The sequence below is a fragment of the Temnothorax americanus genome, unplaced genomic scaffold, assembly GCF_048541705.1.
Source record: "Temnothorax americanus isolate GAGA-0224 unplaced genomic scaffold, ASM4854170v1 Scaffold8, whole genome shotgun sequence".
NCBI lineage: Eukaryota > Metazoa > Arthropoda > Insecta > Hymenoptera > Formicidae > Temnothorax > Temnothorax americanus.
Window position 1 is genome coordinate 1,463,493 of NW_027509802.1, and position 16,829 is coordinate 1,480,321.

The following is a 16,829-nucleotide window of genomic DNA, read 5'->3' on the forward strand; positions in this document are numbered from 1 at the left end:
TGATTGGCCAAGTTTCTTTACGCCATACATCGGTACGTATGTTATGTTACATACGTCGTATGCTGGGCATGCTGGCTCCATGGGACTTGGGACTTTACTCCGTCCTCCGAGTCCGAGTATTCTCTGTTCTGGCTCATCAGTCAGATTTGTTCTGCTACAACCTACAACCTTGTCAGATTTCAGATTTGATAGCGATGCACGGCTAGCTGCCACGGCTTGTTTTAGAAGAGAATCAACAAATACTCAAGCTCGACAATACAGTCCCGCATTTCTGAATATCATTCGCCTCGAATGTTCGTCTCGAAAAGAGTGGAAAGGAGATAAAATCGAGACAGCATGACCGACGCTGGCCAATGTAAAGTCAATCAGAGTTATCGCTTTAAATGGAACAACTATCAGAATCATCTGTCCGACGTCGTGCGGCAGCTCTTGAAGGAGGACTGCATGGTGGATGTCACTCTGTCCGCAGCCGGTCAACGTATTCGCGCGCATCGCATTGTACTATGCGCGTGTAGCATTTTGTTTCAAGTAAACAGCTTTGCCTCCGAGGAACTTGTTAACACGTACTACAGAGTAGTTCCGCCAAATTGGGGAGATCTCACGATTAGATTAGACGATTAGAAATATACAGTTGCACATTGTGTTTAGCAGCGGCGATAACGACTGCTCTTCGCTGGAGCAATATTCTCTTGAAGATTTGTTTTTAATTACTTTATTACGCCATTGTATGAATTGTATTGTCAGAGTAATATAACGCACGTTTATTCACAAAGTAACTCTAGCTTGCGTAACACATAATAATAATAATAACCATGTACACTGCCACTTGATGTGTACAGTAATTGATACGAGATTAATGTATGATATAATTTATAGGAAGTGCTCAGCCAAGTGACAGAAGATTGTCCAACGATTATTCTAAGCGATATATCACCTCAGGATATAAAATCAATTATCGAATTCATGTATCACGGTGAGATACGTGTTCCCGTAGAAAATATCAATAGTTTACTTGAAGCTGCACGATCGTTAAAAATAAACGGTCTCATCAACGTCAGTATCAAATTTATCGTTCACCGTTAATTATATTTTTTGTTATAGACTATCAAGTTTCAATTTGTTGTGAGACTTCACATTTGATATTTACAAATTTATATAATTGTCGCTTGTATCTTCAACAGATAAATGGAATTGGAGAGAACGTAATTGTTAAAAGCGGAAAGGATTCTGCGGAAGAGACTGCGACAGAGGTAGAAAAAATTGTAGACAATGCTGAATCCTTGGAGAACGACTCGCGGGAAGCGAGCACTGCTGAAAATTGTATATCAAATAAAAAGAAGAAACGTCGCCGCGAGACCGTGAAGAAAGATTACAACGACGACATGTTGGCGTCTGCGATTGATGACTTGAAATTAGGACAGACTTTAATAGAGGCTGCTACTAAGCACAATATACCACGCTCAACGTTGTATATGCGGGCGAAAGCATTAGGCATACATCTAAACGCATCGAGAAACGGATATCCCGCAGAGTGCATGAATGCAGCTATAAATGCCGTGATCAGTTAGTGCTTTTTCTTATACTTCGTTTATTTTTGTATGTATGTTTGTACGTATGTTTGTTTGTATGTATGTTTTTAGATTTAGATTATACGCAATGTATCTACAATTATTTATTTATATTTAAATCGTTTAACTTGTGCTAATTTCACCATAGATGGCTCGAGCTTGCAGCATGCATCAGAGATATTTAGAATACCTAAAACCGTGTTATGGAGGCGTATACAAAAGGAAGGCTATCAGACCCTACGTCCTGAAATGAAGAGGTCGTATGGTTTGGACACGAGACAGGCCGCTGTTAAAGCTTTAGAAAGAGGGGAAAATTTGACGAAAGTGGCTCTGCAATTTAAAGTAAATTTCATTACAATTTTATTATCACATTTTGAAATTTTTTGATTTCATTACATTTAACCGAATTGTTAACCGAATGTAACTTAAGACATCAATAATGCCTAGATACCAAAGACTACATTGTTTAGAGAAAAGGCACGGCTGGTAGATCAAGGTAAATTGCCGTTATCGTTTTGGAAGAAACGCAAATCTGAGAATGAGGAATTAAAGAAGTCGCGATTGGAAGAGGCTGTGGCTGCTTGCAAGGGTGGCAGAATGTCGCAAGCCGCGGCATCCATGACGTATCGCATTCCAAAAACTACGATATGGCGAAGGCTTCAACAGGAAGGGAAGAAGGTAGAAAGATCGTCGAACGCGAAGAAGAAACAACGATTGCCCGATACGCCAGTGCCGCACGACGCTCAGGCGAAGACGCAAGAAACATCCAATTTCAGTTATTGCGAGGTAATACATTGATTGCAATTTACGAATCTCTTCGGCATAATTTTTCGTTGCTGACGAACTCGCGGGTTGCGCAGGTTGCATCGGAAATACCTATAACTTATATAGATGAGGATAGTATACCCGAGGATTCCGTGATAATATTAACAACGGAGGACATGGACGAACTGAATCTGGAGGGAGGCAGACAAATTATTGTAAATTCGGTATGAATTTCTTGCATTTCTGACGATTTTACAAACTTTCAATAGCAGATTGATTGATTCTTATCTTTATCGCATAATCCATCTTTATCTCTTTTTTAGGAATCTGGACAGGAATATATTCCATATACGATAAGTATCGAAGATAGCTCAAACTATTCGGGGGCTGAGAGTTAGCGTTAGAGATATATAAATAATGAAAAGCCGATTAATAATTATTTAATATAAATTCAAGTTAATTAGTAGCGCGACTGTACAATTATTATTTATGATAACGAGGTATACTACGTAAAGATATGCTAAATGAAATGATACAATATTTATATTATTCATTCTTTTCAAGTGCATGAGTATCTTTTGTACAAAATTGAAGAATGTAATGTAATGGGGGCAAGTTTTATTTGTGTAATCCGAAGGATAAATTGTTTGCGAATATTTTATTTTTCCGTCATGTGCTACGTCATATTTAACTGCAAATCAAATAATATATTTTACAATTTGTACCGTGTAAAATTATATATATATATATATTTTGTAATTATTAATATGCGAACTTGAGTGCTCGAGTTGAGTACGCTCAATAAATTTCTCTAAAATTAACTTTTTAAAAAATAAATAATACAACATAATATATATACAGAAAAGCTTTGTTCAATATACTCTTGTGTAGGATCATTTTGTTTTCGTCATTAATTATAGAATTCTCTCTCTGTGTGCGTGGTGTGTTGTATAATATAATACTTAACTATAAGGTAAATGTACCAATGTCGAAACACTTAAGACCTATGTCCGAACACCTTTATCATTTTAGTTTTTAAATAAATATAACGCGAATCAAAATCAAAGATAAAAATATAATACAAGAAAAATATTTTTATCTTTGATTCTTTGACTTTAATTTGCATCATAACTTATTTAAGAACTAAATGATAAAAATGTCCAGCATAGATACGCGTCCAGGCATTGGTACATTTACCTCACTCCAACGAGAGCGCCATCCACGATCGGCGCATAGGCGAGCAATTTGAGGAGAGCGTGACACGCTGCTAAGTACCGTGTACGTAAATACGACGCGTTTTCTGAGATAAGTCAGCAGAATATGAAATATTCTAATGATAAATATACAAAGATGGCATAAAATTATAATATCACATAGAAGTTACGAAATGGTAATATTACACGCGAGCTTGACATACAGGATTAATAACCGCTATCAGAGGTTTCAGAATCTGTCTCGCCTGTGACGCGTAAGGATGTCCCGTCAATCAGTCTGTCAGCTATATGGTCGATCTCCCACATCTTTTTCTCTTTATCTCTAACTTGCTTAATAAAATTACTCCAATGTTCAGCCGTTACCTGATCGATACCTCGTTCAAGTAATAGTTTCACATCTTGAGTTTTAAAAGTGTTGTTATTAATCTTAACGTATCCCTTAACCATTGACCATACCATTTCAATCGGATTAAGTTCGCAATGATACGGAGGTAGCCTGAGCACCGTTTTATCGGCCTGTTTTGCCATTTCGTCCGTGACATATTTATCAAATCTGTCTTCGCGTAGCGTAACAATTTGCAAGAGTTCGGCCTTTACCATAGTCTCTGATATTTCTTTTCCTTTACCCTCTAACCATTTTATTATTTCGTCTTTTCTCCAGGAAGCATTCGGCAGTTCTTCCACTTTCACGGAATGATACGGAGCGTTGTCCATGACGATAACAGCATCGTCGTCCAGCGATGGCAAAATATTTTTGAACCATTCGTGAAATGCGTCGCCGTTCATTTCGCCAAAATAATCCCCCGTGTGTTTCTTCGATTCGATGCATAGAAGCCCGCCAGGAACGAAACCGGCAGCACTTCCAATATGCAGAACGATGAATCGTTTGCCTTTTCCGCTTGGATTAGTTCGCCTCGTAGTCAACGGAGAAGACGCGTCCTCGTCGGATTTAACTATTTCATCCACCCAAACTATATTCGTGGCGTCATCGGCGTCAATCCAGGTCTCGTCCAGGTAATAAATTTGCCGACCCTCTTCTCGGTATCTCTCTATAGTCCTCAGATATTTTCTCCTGCAAACAATTAGATCGTCTCTCTCTGTCAGGATGCTACGTCGGAGCCGGGTAGTGTACGTAAAATATAGTTCCTTCAACAATGAGTGAAAGGTCGATCGTTTAAAATTTGGGAGATTTTCGTCAGCGTTTACGGCTTGCAGAACTGTTCTCAACGTTGGACATTTTTCATCGGTATAAAATTCGTGAACTTTTTTCCGAATAGCGCTCTTGTCAATGTCGTCGATTTTTTCTTTAAAAGTTAGACGACGTTTCTTTGTATTCGGGGATGTAACCGTACCCGTCTTCTTATACTCCAACAATGTTTTTTTTATGGTGAGAGTACCAATACCCGTGTGTTCCGACAATTGTTTAATAATATCTTTCATTAAAATCGCTGGATTGTCTTTCATCAATTTTTCTCGTAAATTGATAATTATGAGCTTCTGACTTTTGTGGACCATCTGAAAGTGCAAATGAAAAATATACGTTACAAAAAAAGCAATAAACAAACTTTGAATACGTAATTTTTAATTGCTATCGTTTTAGTGGGCATATCATTTTTTTCATAAACATTACGTTATAAATACTTCAAAGTTTAGTTCCTTATACGCATAAATTTGAATTTCAATCAAAACAAATTTTGCACATTAAGTCTGTTCTGTTTAGCTGAATTTCTTTCACGGTTCATCTTTTCTCTTTTTCTCTTCAACAACGTGAAAAGAAAAAGAGGAAAGATGAACCGTCCGAGAAGTTTTTTCAATTAAAAAGTACAAAAGCATGGTCAGTGATTTGATGGCTGATGGGAGAGAGAAAGCTACATTCGCATATCAATTGCCGAATCATTTTTTGGTTTAAAATTTCAACACCGCGAGAAAAATATGTCGAAATTTAATAAAAATTCGTTTAAACAGTCACGAGTAAATATATAGATACTCGATATACATATAAATTTTACTTCATAGAAGCAAATATTGATTAAGGCGAAGTGTCAGGTCAACATAACCTCAAAAGAAAAAACTTCCAAATTTTAGCTCTATCTCTCTCGCGCGGTTCTTCACGGGTGCGAAAACGCGAGGGAGGCAGCTTGAGAGCCTCCCTTTATTTGTACTATAATGTATAAAGAAGATACATTCGTATCAAAAAGATATTCACTCGTTTATTATATTCAAACAATTTATTAAATTTCAATATTTTTCTTCTCGCAGTAAACTCATATTAAAAAGGATACTTAAAAATTTAAAGCCTCATCCGATATACGACAAACAAATTGATAATTTTTATTCATCATTGTTTTTACCTGGCCTCGCTTGTTTTTCCTCAAAGGAGGTGATATCGGCGGTATTTTAATATCCTCCAATGTCATCTCATCAATAGCCTCTTCTTTCATCGTGCCGTGTATAAGACTTTGTAAACACTTTACCGGCAGAAAAACACTCGTTATATTAAACCAAACTGTTTGATATTTATTTCGAGAATAAATGACTGCAAGTCATGAAGGGAAGGGCTTCCTGGACGTTCTGTGGGCGGAGCTATAAGACACGGGGCGGAGACCTGCCTGAAACAGACGAGTTCGTGGGTTCTCTCGCTGGACAGAGTTATAGCTTATATTTATACACACATATATATATATATATATATATATATATATATATATATATATATATATATATATATATAATATATATACATATATATATATATATATATATATATATATATATATATATATATAGTGTGTATACATGATGAAGCAAAATGAAAATTTTCAAATAAAATTTGATTGAGTAAAGCTCCGGATATTTGAAAAATTTTTTAAATATCTGAAATTATTTAAAGTTTAAAGTAATTGAACTTGTAAAATAAATACTTACATACGGCGGATGTCAAAATTAAAAAATGTTCCAGGACTTTGCAAGAATTTACGAGATGTTTATTGCGACGATTTTACAGGCACTTTGCGATGTAGCTTGAGAACAATTAAAGATTCCCCCACAGCGACTGAAAACATCAATATTCATAATTCATTCTTTTGTTCCGTCATCTACCGAGTATAATTAATATTCATCCTTGACTTTGACTCGATGCGGGTGAAATTCTAACCTTGCACCTTGCACCTTGCACGCGTCGCGCGCGCATCTAATTTTTCGTAAAAATAAATGTCGATCGATCGCGACGTTGCATATCATTTGACAATTAATACAAGGCTCGCGCCGAATACAGCGAATCCTGCTGCTTGCATGTCGAGACCGATTAACGTATCCTACAACAATGTTTCGAGAGAAATTAGAAAAGGACACCGGGGATGCGACGAATAAATCAAAGCTTATAAGGAATCGTCGGACGAAAGCGGAGAAATAAGAAATAAAAAAAGGGGCGGGGGTGATGCGCTGCCGATGCTGCATTCTTTAAAATTGAAAAGGAACATCCAAGCGCGCGCAGTGCGCGCACTGCGCAGGTCACGCGCGTCGGTGTGCACGGCACAGCACGGTGCGGTGTGCGACTGCGTGGTGCGTGGTGCGTGGTGTGCGGCACTGTCACGTATACGAGTATACGCGGCATCCTTCGCAATCTTCGCATACCTTCGCACGCATTACGGCATTGTACCGATTGTACGGCATATTACGCACGAACACGCGGCTGTGCGCGGCTGCCAGCGGCCACACCGAGGCCAACCGAGACCGAGAGACCGAAGAGGCTGGAGGCGCAGTGAGCAGCAGTTGAGAGTTCGCCTGCCTGGTTCGCCAGCCGCGTCGTTGCGCTACGCGAGAGAAGAGAGAGGCGGGTGGTTTTTTTTTCCCCTCGGAGAGGTGAGTCGCGAGTGCGGCCCAGGCCCAGGGTCTCCAGTCTCCACCAGACAGACGCGACGTAACGTCGCGACTCGTTGCTCTCCCGTCGAGTCGAGGGAGCGGCGCCCGAGATCGTCCAGGACTCCGCGCTCCTCGCGGCGGCGTCCCTTCCGGTCCGAGAGGAGGCTAAGGAGGGAAAGATACCGTCGTACGTGTCGCGGGAGGGTATGCCGGACAGCGGGGCCGTCTACCAGCCGACCACCGTCGGCTACACGTACGACAGCGGCGGCGACGGCAGCGGCGGCGGCGGCGGCGGCGGTGGCGGCGGCGGCGGCGCCGCCGGGCTCAGGCATGGCTTCTGGCGCGTCATGTCCAGGCACAAGCTCAGCTCCAGGAAGTGGCTCGAGTGGACGCTGCTGTCGGTCGCGCTCTGCTTCTTCGTCGCCGGCCTCACGACGATGTCGGTCAGCCTCGTCTCCTGCGACGATCCTGCACCGGAGGTACGAACATCGTGATTCTCTCACCGTAACACCTTTCAAACGTAAAGAGCTCCCATTTGTCAGTTTTTCCAAGCTCGTATTTTACATTTGGCTTGAACGAAGCGTATTTTGTTCTTTTTTTTTTATAGACTTCTTCTTCTGAGATGTTTAAAAATCTTCCCTGATTGTGCTAATGAGACACATAAATTTGCCTATAAAGATCGAAACAAAACTTTAGTACAAAAGGATTATTAAGCATCGTCGTTATTTTTCTTGGAGCTCTGTTACTGGGCCTCAAATCTATTTTATTTACTTTAGAGATACTTTAAGGTAGGTGTCTCGCTACGTGCTAGTCATGTGACTGTTTGTAGGTTTTCACGTTCAGAAATATATTTCAGGCAATTTTTGCTAAGGGAAAAATAATTTTATGAATTATGGTGTAAAATTTCATACGTGCCAAAGTATGTTACTTTTTCCAAATTATGTGATTTTTCTCATTTGACTTCCGTTTTGATCAGCTGATCATGCGAGTCGTCGAGAAAGGTTACAAGTGAGGTTACATCTCCTTTTCGATTGAATTTTGACAATTACTGAGAAAGGGTTTCAAAACGCATGACAGGGGTGTCAATTACTATCCAATTCGGCTAAGAAAGACGAGCCTCATAACCTGCAACTACAGTGATTAGCCAGCGGCTTGCCAAGTCTTCCCAACCTTACCTCGACCAAAGAATGTCTGCTCGATTACCGCATTTTCACTAAAATAAACTAAAAAATTAGCAGCGAAATCTCCGGTAAACTATATATTTTATGGTTGCATCGGATTCTTCGAAATCTAATGTACAAAAAGCAATGTTTTTTCTCACTTCATCTAATCGAAAAATGCGAAAAATATGTGATTGAAACCGTGATAGAGCCTTCTTTTTCTGGCCGTCTGTATGAAGTAATGCAAAATTTGTGATTTTCGAGATCGATTTTCTAGAGTAAATAGTCGGTAAGGAGCCACAGAAAAAATCGACTGCAAAGCTGATCATATAATTTGATATAAAATCCAAAATCGAAAACTTTATCTAATACATGCCCTGACGAGACGACTACCTTAATAATTGATACCGAACGATGTGACAACTACAGGCGAAGCCAGAAGGACGATCGACGACGGCTCCGGACGTACGGCGACGCGTGGAAAATACGGGAAAAAGTTCCGTAGCGTTGGGCGCTGGGATAATGCTGGTCGGCGTATTGCTCGGCTTTGTTTGGGCATGGCTTAGCTTCTTCCGCCACGGCAAATCGCCGAGGAACGGCATGACGAGTAGCAGTGGTCAGGTAAGAGCAAACGGGTTTCCAGCCGTTAACAATCGTTTTACGTCTAATTTTATTTTACCGGAAGCCATTCGCTCTCTGGTACGTTTCCGTACATTTATTTCTTTATCTTATGTACGCGTTGCTATGAGGAAAGATGTTGGGCGGTTTGAATCCATCGACTGACTTGCTGGTGGGTTCCACTTCGCAGTACGGGCCAGTACTCACGGAGGTGCCAAGCCAGCCGAAGATAAAGCAAGCCAACGCGCACGACATGCCGGCCGTACCGCTTTCCGACCAAGAGGAGGAAATGCACACGCTAATGCAGGACTCGGCGAGCCCGCCGTCGGTGTCCGTTGGATCTAACGCCATCGCTAATCAAATCCCAGGTTGAGTAAAAAATCGATCGCTCCCGTACGCGCGTACAAGCGCGCGTGTAACAACGGACATAGCTTTCGTTTTATAAATTTTCCAACATATTCCAAAAGATTTATTATCGTTTTGATTACGGTTTTGCAAGGGTTTCGTTTAAAACTCGGAAAGTCACGGCATTTATGCCTGATTCGTTGACACGGATCTTGCGATTCAGAAATTTTATTCCCACTTTTTGTATAGTTTATAGAAATTTTTATTTAGACTTAGGCACAAATGCGACTTGAGAGATCTCGTTTTACGGTACATTTAAGGTGTTGTAGTACTTATTTTTTTTTTCCATTTTTGCTTGTGTGCGTTCCTTCACTCCGTCCACTATCGTCATTAATACGTTAAGTGAGCATTGGATCCAGATAGAAAAAAAAAAAAAATACAATATGCGTTACGACAATGCGTCTCGTAAGTTTGATAACGATCCTGATATCGAACTGAATTTACTAAATTAAAAAAAATATTTTTTAATTTACATTTATATTATTAAATAATTATAATTTTTACACGCGCATATACGCTTTACGCAAGTTTTGCCTGCGTCTAGGCAAATCCTAAATCATTTTGCCTCGATTTAATATTAATATGCTCGTGGTATCGGTACGTATACCCTAATATCTAAGTACCAAATCTCTAAATTAGTAGTAACAATAGCAATTATTATTGACAATATATATTGTAAATTAAATGCATATTGGTACGTATATCAATTAAGTCGGTAATTATTACTGTAATTAGAATACAAAACGATTATGTATATATTAATGTAATGCGTATGTATGAAACACATCTGAGAAACGAAACGATTACAGTTTTAGAAGACGCTTGATTTGAAAATGTTCGCGACGTACTTAAGCTGCAATAAGGCACAAGCGTGCCATAATGCACAACTTTTTCACTTTCGTTTGTCTTACGTTTTTATTTTTAATTTGTGACATACACGATCGTAATTTTATATCGCACATGATACTGTTATATAAGTTAATCTTATACAATAGATATATTTGCTTTAATTTTGGATATCTATTTGCACACTTTTCATGATTTTATACAATCAATTTAATTGATCTTTCACGTAGACGTAGAGTATAAATGTAGAGTCCATTCTGTAAGATATTTTTAACGGAATATACAACGTTACTTCCGGGCATGGTACACAACATTGTATAAAACACTGATTTTTTGAGATAATTTTTATATGTCTGTCGTTTCTCGCTGAAACGATGCGTTCAGTCTTGTGCGATGAGAATTTTAGAGGAACCGTCGAAGGACGGCCTGTAAGTTTATCTGAATTCGATGCTGTTACGGATCAATCACACGTATAATAGCTTCATTTTTTTTTTTTTTTTACATTTACGTGACAACCTTATACTTGTGTTATTGACTTGTATACTAATTTATGCAAATGTTCTGGAATGTGAGACGAATAAACATTGAAAAAACATAACTCGCGACTTTTTTCTCTCCTTTCTGATCGTTAAAATATTAATTATCGTGATATCGCGTATAAATTAGCCAAAGAATCTGTTATTAAAAGAATATTCAGTGATCTTGAGATTCAACACTATGCCTTTAATGTATCAAATTCTTCATACTTTTTGTATCTCTCGTGCAGAGAGCATAGGTATATCTAATTATTTAAACAGTTAAAAATTAAATAAACGTTCGTACAATTTTTGAATAATACACTGTTGTTTAATTCTTAGCTTATGGCAACTTTGACCACACAATGCCCTAATTAACTTAATCAGCTATTAATTTAAATTGCAAAATTTTCGACTATATTATTTGTTGTTTTTCTGATCTGATTTTTCTTCCCGTGCGTCAAACAAAAAATTAATGATTCTATTCATATTGAAAAGATATTGCAGACGTTAACTTGATAAATTAATCGACGTACGTACAATTGTTTACAGCAGGATTTCTAACTACAATTTGTCATTCCTAGGTCTCCTTTCCACGTACTAGATAATTAGGTGATGAAAAATTAACAATTCTATCCACGCTGTCACAGATAGATCAAAGAACCTATAGCTTGTCAAAAGGAACACAGATACCATCATTTTTTCAATGGCATAACGTTCTCGGGGTTTAAATGAGCTGACACGTGCAGACACGTGCTACGAAAAATGGATGGCTTATCACAACATTAACGAAGAATTAATTTGATGAGAATTGGTTGGCGAATTGCTTTATTTCGCGCGACTTGGCATAATTTTAAAATTGGCATTATAATGAATTTTATACTCGATTCTTTACAAATTAATTTTTAGAATAAATTAATAAAAAAAAGAAAGTTTATGTGCGAAAGTTATAGAAAAATACATATAATATAAAAGTATATCTATTACATTGCAGAGCTAATTAATTAACGCGCTGCTAGCTGCTACTAGTATTTTGTAATGTTAAAGTAAGATATTGGAATTTTTACTACATTTTTTAATAAAAACTTAAAACTCTGAACTAGTCTTTACACGGCAAAGGCTTCTCTTTATATTAAACTTATCCAATTCTTCTTGTCTGAAATTTGACGAAAGCGAGAAGGGAAGTTTTAAAATCCAGTGCAAAAAAAAAAAAAAAATGCCTGTCAATTCAATTTTCAATAATCTACGATTCAAATAAGTAAAGCGCGTTACTTTTCTCAAGCCAGTTTAATCTTTCACAAAGTTATTGATGCTTTTCACACACTTATCTTCGATTCCGGCAAAATGCGCTTTATAACCATAGATAAAAATCAGGGTTTTTTTCGTCATAAGGAATACCGATAACGCATGACGCGATAAAATCTGCATCGGCAAGACGCATCGTCGCCTCGGGAAGAAAGCGAGTCACGTAAAAGCGTTATCGTTCGATATTTCGAGAACGGCTGACCCGTCGAGGATAAAAGAATACGACCCGGTTGCGCGAGGTTAACGCACATTTGACATTTCTATCGGATATCAGCTGTCGCGCTCAATATGGCTGCCCGCGCAAGACGCGCTTTCCTCCGCAGCGCTGGAGACTCTGGAGAGACGCCTACAATCAGGACGATTAGGACGTGGACGTGAACGTGGTTGAACGCGATCGAGGGACTCCTCCCGTACCCGTACCGCGAATCGCGAGGATATCCCGGCGAGAGGATATTCGCGATGGCGGGCAACGACGTAGTGCTGGAGGGATTTATATGCCCTATGTGCATGACCGATTTCAAGGCGCCCAATCACCTGACCAAACACTTCGAGGAGGTTCACAACGACGATCCGGAGATCCTGAGATCGCTGAAAGGTACGTACGCGGACAAGCGGAACGAGCTCCGCGGATTTCTATAGCGGCCGCCTTCATCGGTGTTAAAAGTCACCGTGCAGATGTACGGAACGAATCGTCGGAATATCGGATTTTTATTTTAGATCTGTTTGGCAAAGCCAAGAAGAAGATCCTGAAGCAGGACGATATCCCGGAGGCGTTTTCAAGCGCGATACCGCAGGACGAGAGACGGAGTCCTGAGATCAATTGGGGACCGCAAGATATAGGTATCGCCGTGGTACTTGTACGGGCCAAGAAGCTAGTTTTCGTGAGAAAAAGTTTTCTTATCAAAGTTTCCAAACAGTCAGATTTGGCTCTTCAGTTTTCCAAGTTCGGTATTTGGAAATTGCGTGCAGCATTTGCAAGCGGCGAGATACGCGATTGAATTTAATTTATCATCGTAATCGATTTCTGAAAACTATTCCAGGTGCAATTACATCTCACACAAAGTATTTTAAGGGTGTGAGAAACGCTCGGCTAGAGAGATACGCGTATGAAACAAATAAGCTTCTCATAAGGCTAGACAAATTATTAAATAATTTACCGTCCAATCCTGTCGATAGAAAAGGTGAGAAAATTTATGTAAATTCTTACTTACATCGAATCTACTAATACTATATTCCACTTGTATCTCGCTTGTACAATTGAGGCGTGACGCAAATGAAATTTTTCAACAGCTCACGAACGCGCCATTGTACCGTGGATCGACGAAAAGGATGTGAAATTGTGTCCTAATTGTGCTAAGAGCTTTCATTTGGCAAGACGGAAACATCACTGTAGATTATGTGGGGCGGTTATGTGCCATAATTGTACAGTATTTTTGTCCCTGATCGATGCACGTATGTAACACGCGTAACATTGTCATCTACGAAATGATTTAAATGCATGCCTAACATTACGCTTGGCCAAAATTTTTTTTTTTTTTTACAGGAAAAATGACTAGTCCTGTATCGATACAAGATGATTCCGCTCTGTCTCCTACGTCGGAACGAGCATTTACCGAGAGGGTAACACGTGCGGGTATTGGTCTCACAAAATTAGCGCGTTCACCTTCCAACGGTAGCCTGAACAGCGTTCTATCGCTGGTCAATGATCCGGCTAGCGGTGAACAGCATTTTAGAGTTTGTACTCACTGCATAAACTTGCTCGATGCAAGGGAGATGCAGAAAGCGAAGCAATTCAACAAACCGATCATCTGCGAATTCTACGAGAAAATGAGGGAATACATGAACGAAGCGTCGCAGTATTTAGCGATGTACAACAAAATGTGGGAATCGTTGAAGTATGTCAACTTATATTTAAGATAATCTATCTTTACCTGCGCAATATAATATACTGCATTAAAAAATTACACCGAGCGAGATTACCTTCGTGTGCAACCTATCGGTTATAAAACCTAGCATCTCGAAGGAACCTATATTAGAATGCTTATAAAACTGTTTTAGAGAAGGCGAGACTATATACGGTTTAGAAGATGCGCAATCGTTACGGGTCAAACTGGCAAAGTTGGGGGAAAACATAGATGCGACCGGTAAAAGAATTCTAGTCCATGGCGTGAAGAAAGGTACGGAGGATTCGCAGGAGGCATTGGGACAAGAATTGAGGCTATATCAGATGGTTAGAACATCGGCAATGATATTTCTGAAAGAGGAGTTGTTAGCTCTGCAGCCCTTGCCCTCGGTAGAAGAATATGCAGCTTTACAAGAGGAACGTCGGAAAAGGATAGAGGCCCGAATAGCGTACGAGCGACAATTGGAGGAAGAACAACGAGAGAAGCCGAAAGAACAACGCAAGAAAGATACATGGAATTTAGACAGCGGTCCATCTTTGAAAACCAGTCGGGTAACGTATACCAACAAATTAGTGGATAATTGAGGACACAAATTCCAAATTATAGTCAGATCTAATGTCGAGAGTCACGCAAAAACTTAATATCCGACCCAGTCTTTATTTTATGCTCTTAGCTTTTTTTACCTGCTATAATTATTAATTAATATCTGATATTTTTCAAAATACAAGATATCTATTTTTTACTAAAAAAAGATAAATTTGCATAGGCTAAGATTTCGTTGTCAAATTATCGATTAATCATTTGTCGATACTATTTGTCGATTCATTCAAGTTTCGTTATAACAGTTTTCAAATTTTTAGGCACAAGCGATGGTGACTCAATCTCAAGGCTGGGGTCCGTCTCATATTACACCCGTCATGTCTTCCTCCATGGATCCAATAATTGAACAAATGAGCAATCTTCGCGCGTACATTAAACAAGCCCGCGACGATTGCAAGTACGACGAGGTCGCAACGCTAGAGAACAATCTTCGAGAACTTCAAAGTGCCTACTTTGCTATGACACAAAGTAACGGTAATGACGGGTAGACATATTCGAATAACACATTTCTTACACTTTGGCATGTAAAATGTTGAATTCTTCTACGGTGTGTTACCTATTAATTTGCAAGGTATTTAATAAAAATCTTCTCGAAACAAAATCTTAGAGCACGCATTATATAATGAATAAATATATATACTCAAATATAATTAAATATATAAGAATATAATCTGCAAGATATTTCGATATAAAGATTCCTTATACATCATGTTCCTTCTAGTTTTCGTATTCATCGAAATTACTTGGTTTTCCCATACTTATAGATCATTAAATTTTGAGAAATATACTACACGTTAATTATTTTCTTTAAAACTTGGAAATTTTGCAAAAATATGAGTTTTTGTTCTCACAATGTTACAAATTTATTTGTGCAAATACTCGCAAAAAAACAAATTAACTCTTGTTACACTTTTGACAATTTATTGATGCACAGAGAAATACATTTTCTATTTAAGTGGAATAAATCGTGAAGAATGAGTGGCACCGATACCAGGTCTACCGTGTTTAACAGGTTTGTACGTGACGGAGAATTCTCCAAGATAATGACCAATCATTTCTGGTTTGATTTCAACCTGGTTGAAGGTCTTGCCATTATATACGCCAACAATCGAGCCAACCATTTCTGGAACGATAATCATATTACGCAAGTGCGTCTTGACAATCTCAGGCTTCTCGTTAGGCGGAGTCTCCTTCTTTGCCTTGCGTAGCTTCTTGACAAGAGCCATGGATTTTCTTTTCAGACCGTGAGAGAAGCGCCTACGTGCTCTCGCATGCATCAAATCCATCAGCTGTTCGCTAGAAAAAATATTTGTCGAAATGATAACTTTTCCTTTGTCATCTCTCCATGTTCAAATAATGTAAAGGATGTATCATAAAAATAAGCTGTGTTTACGTAAAATTAAATAAATCTTGTTCTATCTCAAACTTGTTAAAAGAAATCTAAGAGTGTAGATTGCAATACTATTTATTGGAAGGTTAAGAAATTGTTATATAGGTTATGTTCTGACAATCAATATTACTTTGGCATGTCCAGGAGTTGGTCGAGATCGACCCCTCGGAAGGTAAACTTCCTGAAGGTCCTCTTCTTCTTCTGAGTTTCATCCGTCTATGAAGAATACAGAGAAAAAAATAATTATTTAATATTCGTTAGATGCGTGTGTGACAATCCCATGTGGTACTTAAATATTATTTTACCGATATATTTAAAGAATCAAGTAAACCGTATAAATTGTACAATTACGCTTCGCATAATCGATGTGTGAGAATTTCTCGGATTTAATTATTAACATACAAAAACCTACCTCAGCCATTTCTGCGCTTTATACGGAGAAGAGACTCAACGCCAAAGAACAACAATAAAGAACGAAAGAACAGATTTCTCCAGCCAGGGTTGCGTTCCAAAATTCACTCTGGGTAACTAAAATCTATAGTTTACGTCACGTACACTAGAGTGAATTTTGGAACGCAGCCCAGCGGATTAGCGGAATAGCGGAAAATGTGCACTGTGCCGGACACTGCCGGAGCTGTTAGAAACAAAAATGTCACTAGCTAAAAAACTTTAAACAAC

At 38.8% G+C, this 16,829-nt stretch overlaps 5 protein-coding genes across 8 annotated transcripts; 3 read left to right on the forward strand and 2 right to left on the reverse strand.

The window, feature by feature from the left end:
• Positions 1-61: 61 nt before the first annotated feature.
• On the forward strand, positions 62-2,847 carry LOC143907193 (uncharacterized). Its single transcript, XM_077423795.1, has 7 exons — positions 62-528; positions 877-1,053; positions 1,182-1,563; positions 1,717-1,910; positions 2,016-2,354; positions 2,429-2,557; positions 2,657-2,847. Exons 1-7 carry the CDS (start codon positions 337-339, stop codon positions 2,729-2,731), a joined length of 1,488 nt encoding a protein of 495 aa, XP_077279921.1. The 5' UTR covers positions 62-336; the 3' UTR covers positions 2,732-2,847.
• On the reverse strand, positions 2,554-6,956 carry LOC143907194 (uncharacterized). Of its 3 annotated transcripts, none has more exons than XM_077423798.1 (4): positions 6,709-6,956; positions 6,473-6,599; positions 5,899-6,156; positions 2,554-5,062 (listed from the first exon to the last, which is right to left on the reverse strand). In XM_077423798.1, the coding sequence occupies exons 3-4, from the start codon at positions 5,986-5,988 to the stop codon at positions 3,755-3,757; spliced, it is 1,398 nt and encodes a 465-aa protein (XP_077279924.1). In that variant the 5' UTR covers positions 5,989-6,156; positions 6,473-6,599; positions 6,709-6,956; the 3' UTR covers positions 2,554-3,754. The 3 variants fall into 3 exon arrangements, with proteins under 3 accessions (XP_077279924.1, XP_077279923.1, XP_077279925.1); XM_077423797.1 differs by having other exon boundaries at positions 6,702-6,956; XM_077423799.1 differs by lacking the exon at positions 6,709-6,956 and having other exon boundaries at positions 5,899-6,152; positions 6,473-6,683.
• Positions 6,957-7,126: 170 nt separating this feature from the next.
• Positions 7,127-9,973, forward strand: LOC143907196 (uncharacterized). 2 transcript variants are annotated; one of them, XM_077423802.1, is made up of 3 exons: positions 7,127-7,887; positions 8,998-9,189; positions 9,323-9,973. In XM_077423802.1, exons 1-3 carry the CDS (start codon positions 7,615-7,617, stop codon positions 9,557-9,559), a joined length of 702 nt encoding a protein of 233 aa, XP_077279928.1. In that variant the 5' UTR covers positions 7,127-7,614; the 3' UTR covers positions 9,560-9,973. The 2 variants fall into 2 exon arrangements, with proteins under 2 accessions (XP_077279928.1, XP_077279929.1); XM_077423803.1 differs by having other exon boundaries at positions 9,377-9,973.
• Positions 9,974-12,337: 2,364 nt separating this feature from the next.
• Rbsn-5 (Rabenosyn-5) lies at positions 12,338-15,431 on the forward strand. The gene is made up of 7 exons (XM_077423794.1): positions 12,338-12,852; positions 12,975-13,097; positions 13,298-13,438; positions 13,548-13,709; positions 13,801-14,152; positions 14,316-14,712; positions 15,022-15,431. The coding sequence occupies exons 1-7, from the start codon at positions 12,717-12,719 to the stop codon at positions 15,247-15,249; spliced, it is 1,539 nt and encodes a 512-aa protein (XP_077279920.1). The 5' UTR covers positions 12,338-12,716; the 3' UTR covers positions 15,250-15,431.
• A 229-nt stretch (positions 15,432-15,660) lies between these two features.
• Rps15 (ribosomal protein S15) lies at positions 15,661-16,721 on the reverse strand. Its single transcript, XM_077423807.1, has 3 exons — positions 16,564-16,721; positions 16,282-16,367; positions 15,661-16,057 (listed from the first exon to the last, which is right to left on the reverse strand). The coding sequence occupies exons 1-3, from the start codon at positions 16,570-16,572 to the stop codon at positions 15,709-15,711; spliced, it is 444 nt and encodes a 147-aa protein (XP_077279933.1). The 5' UTR covers positions 16,573-16,721; the 3' UTR covers positions 15,661-15,708.
• Positions 16,722-16,829: the final 108 nt, after the last annotated feature.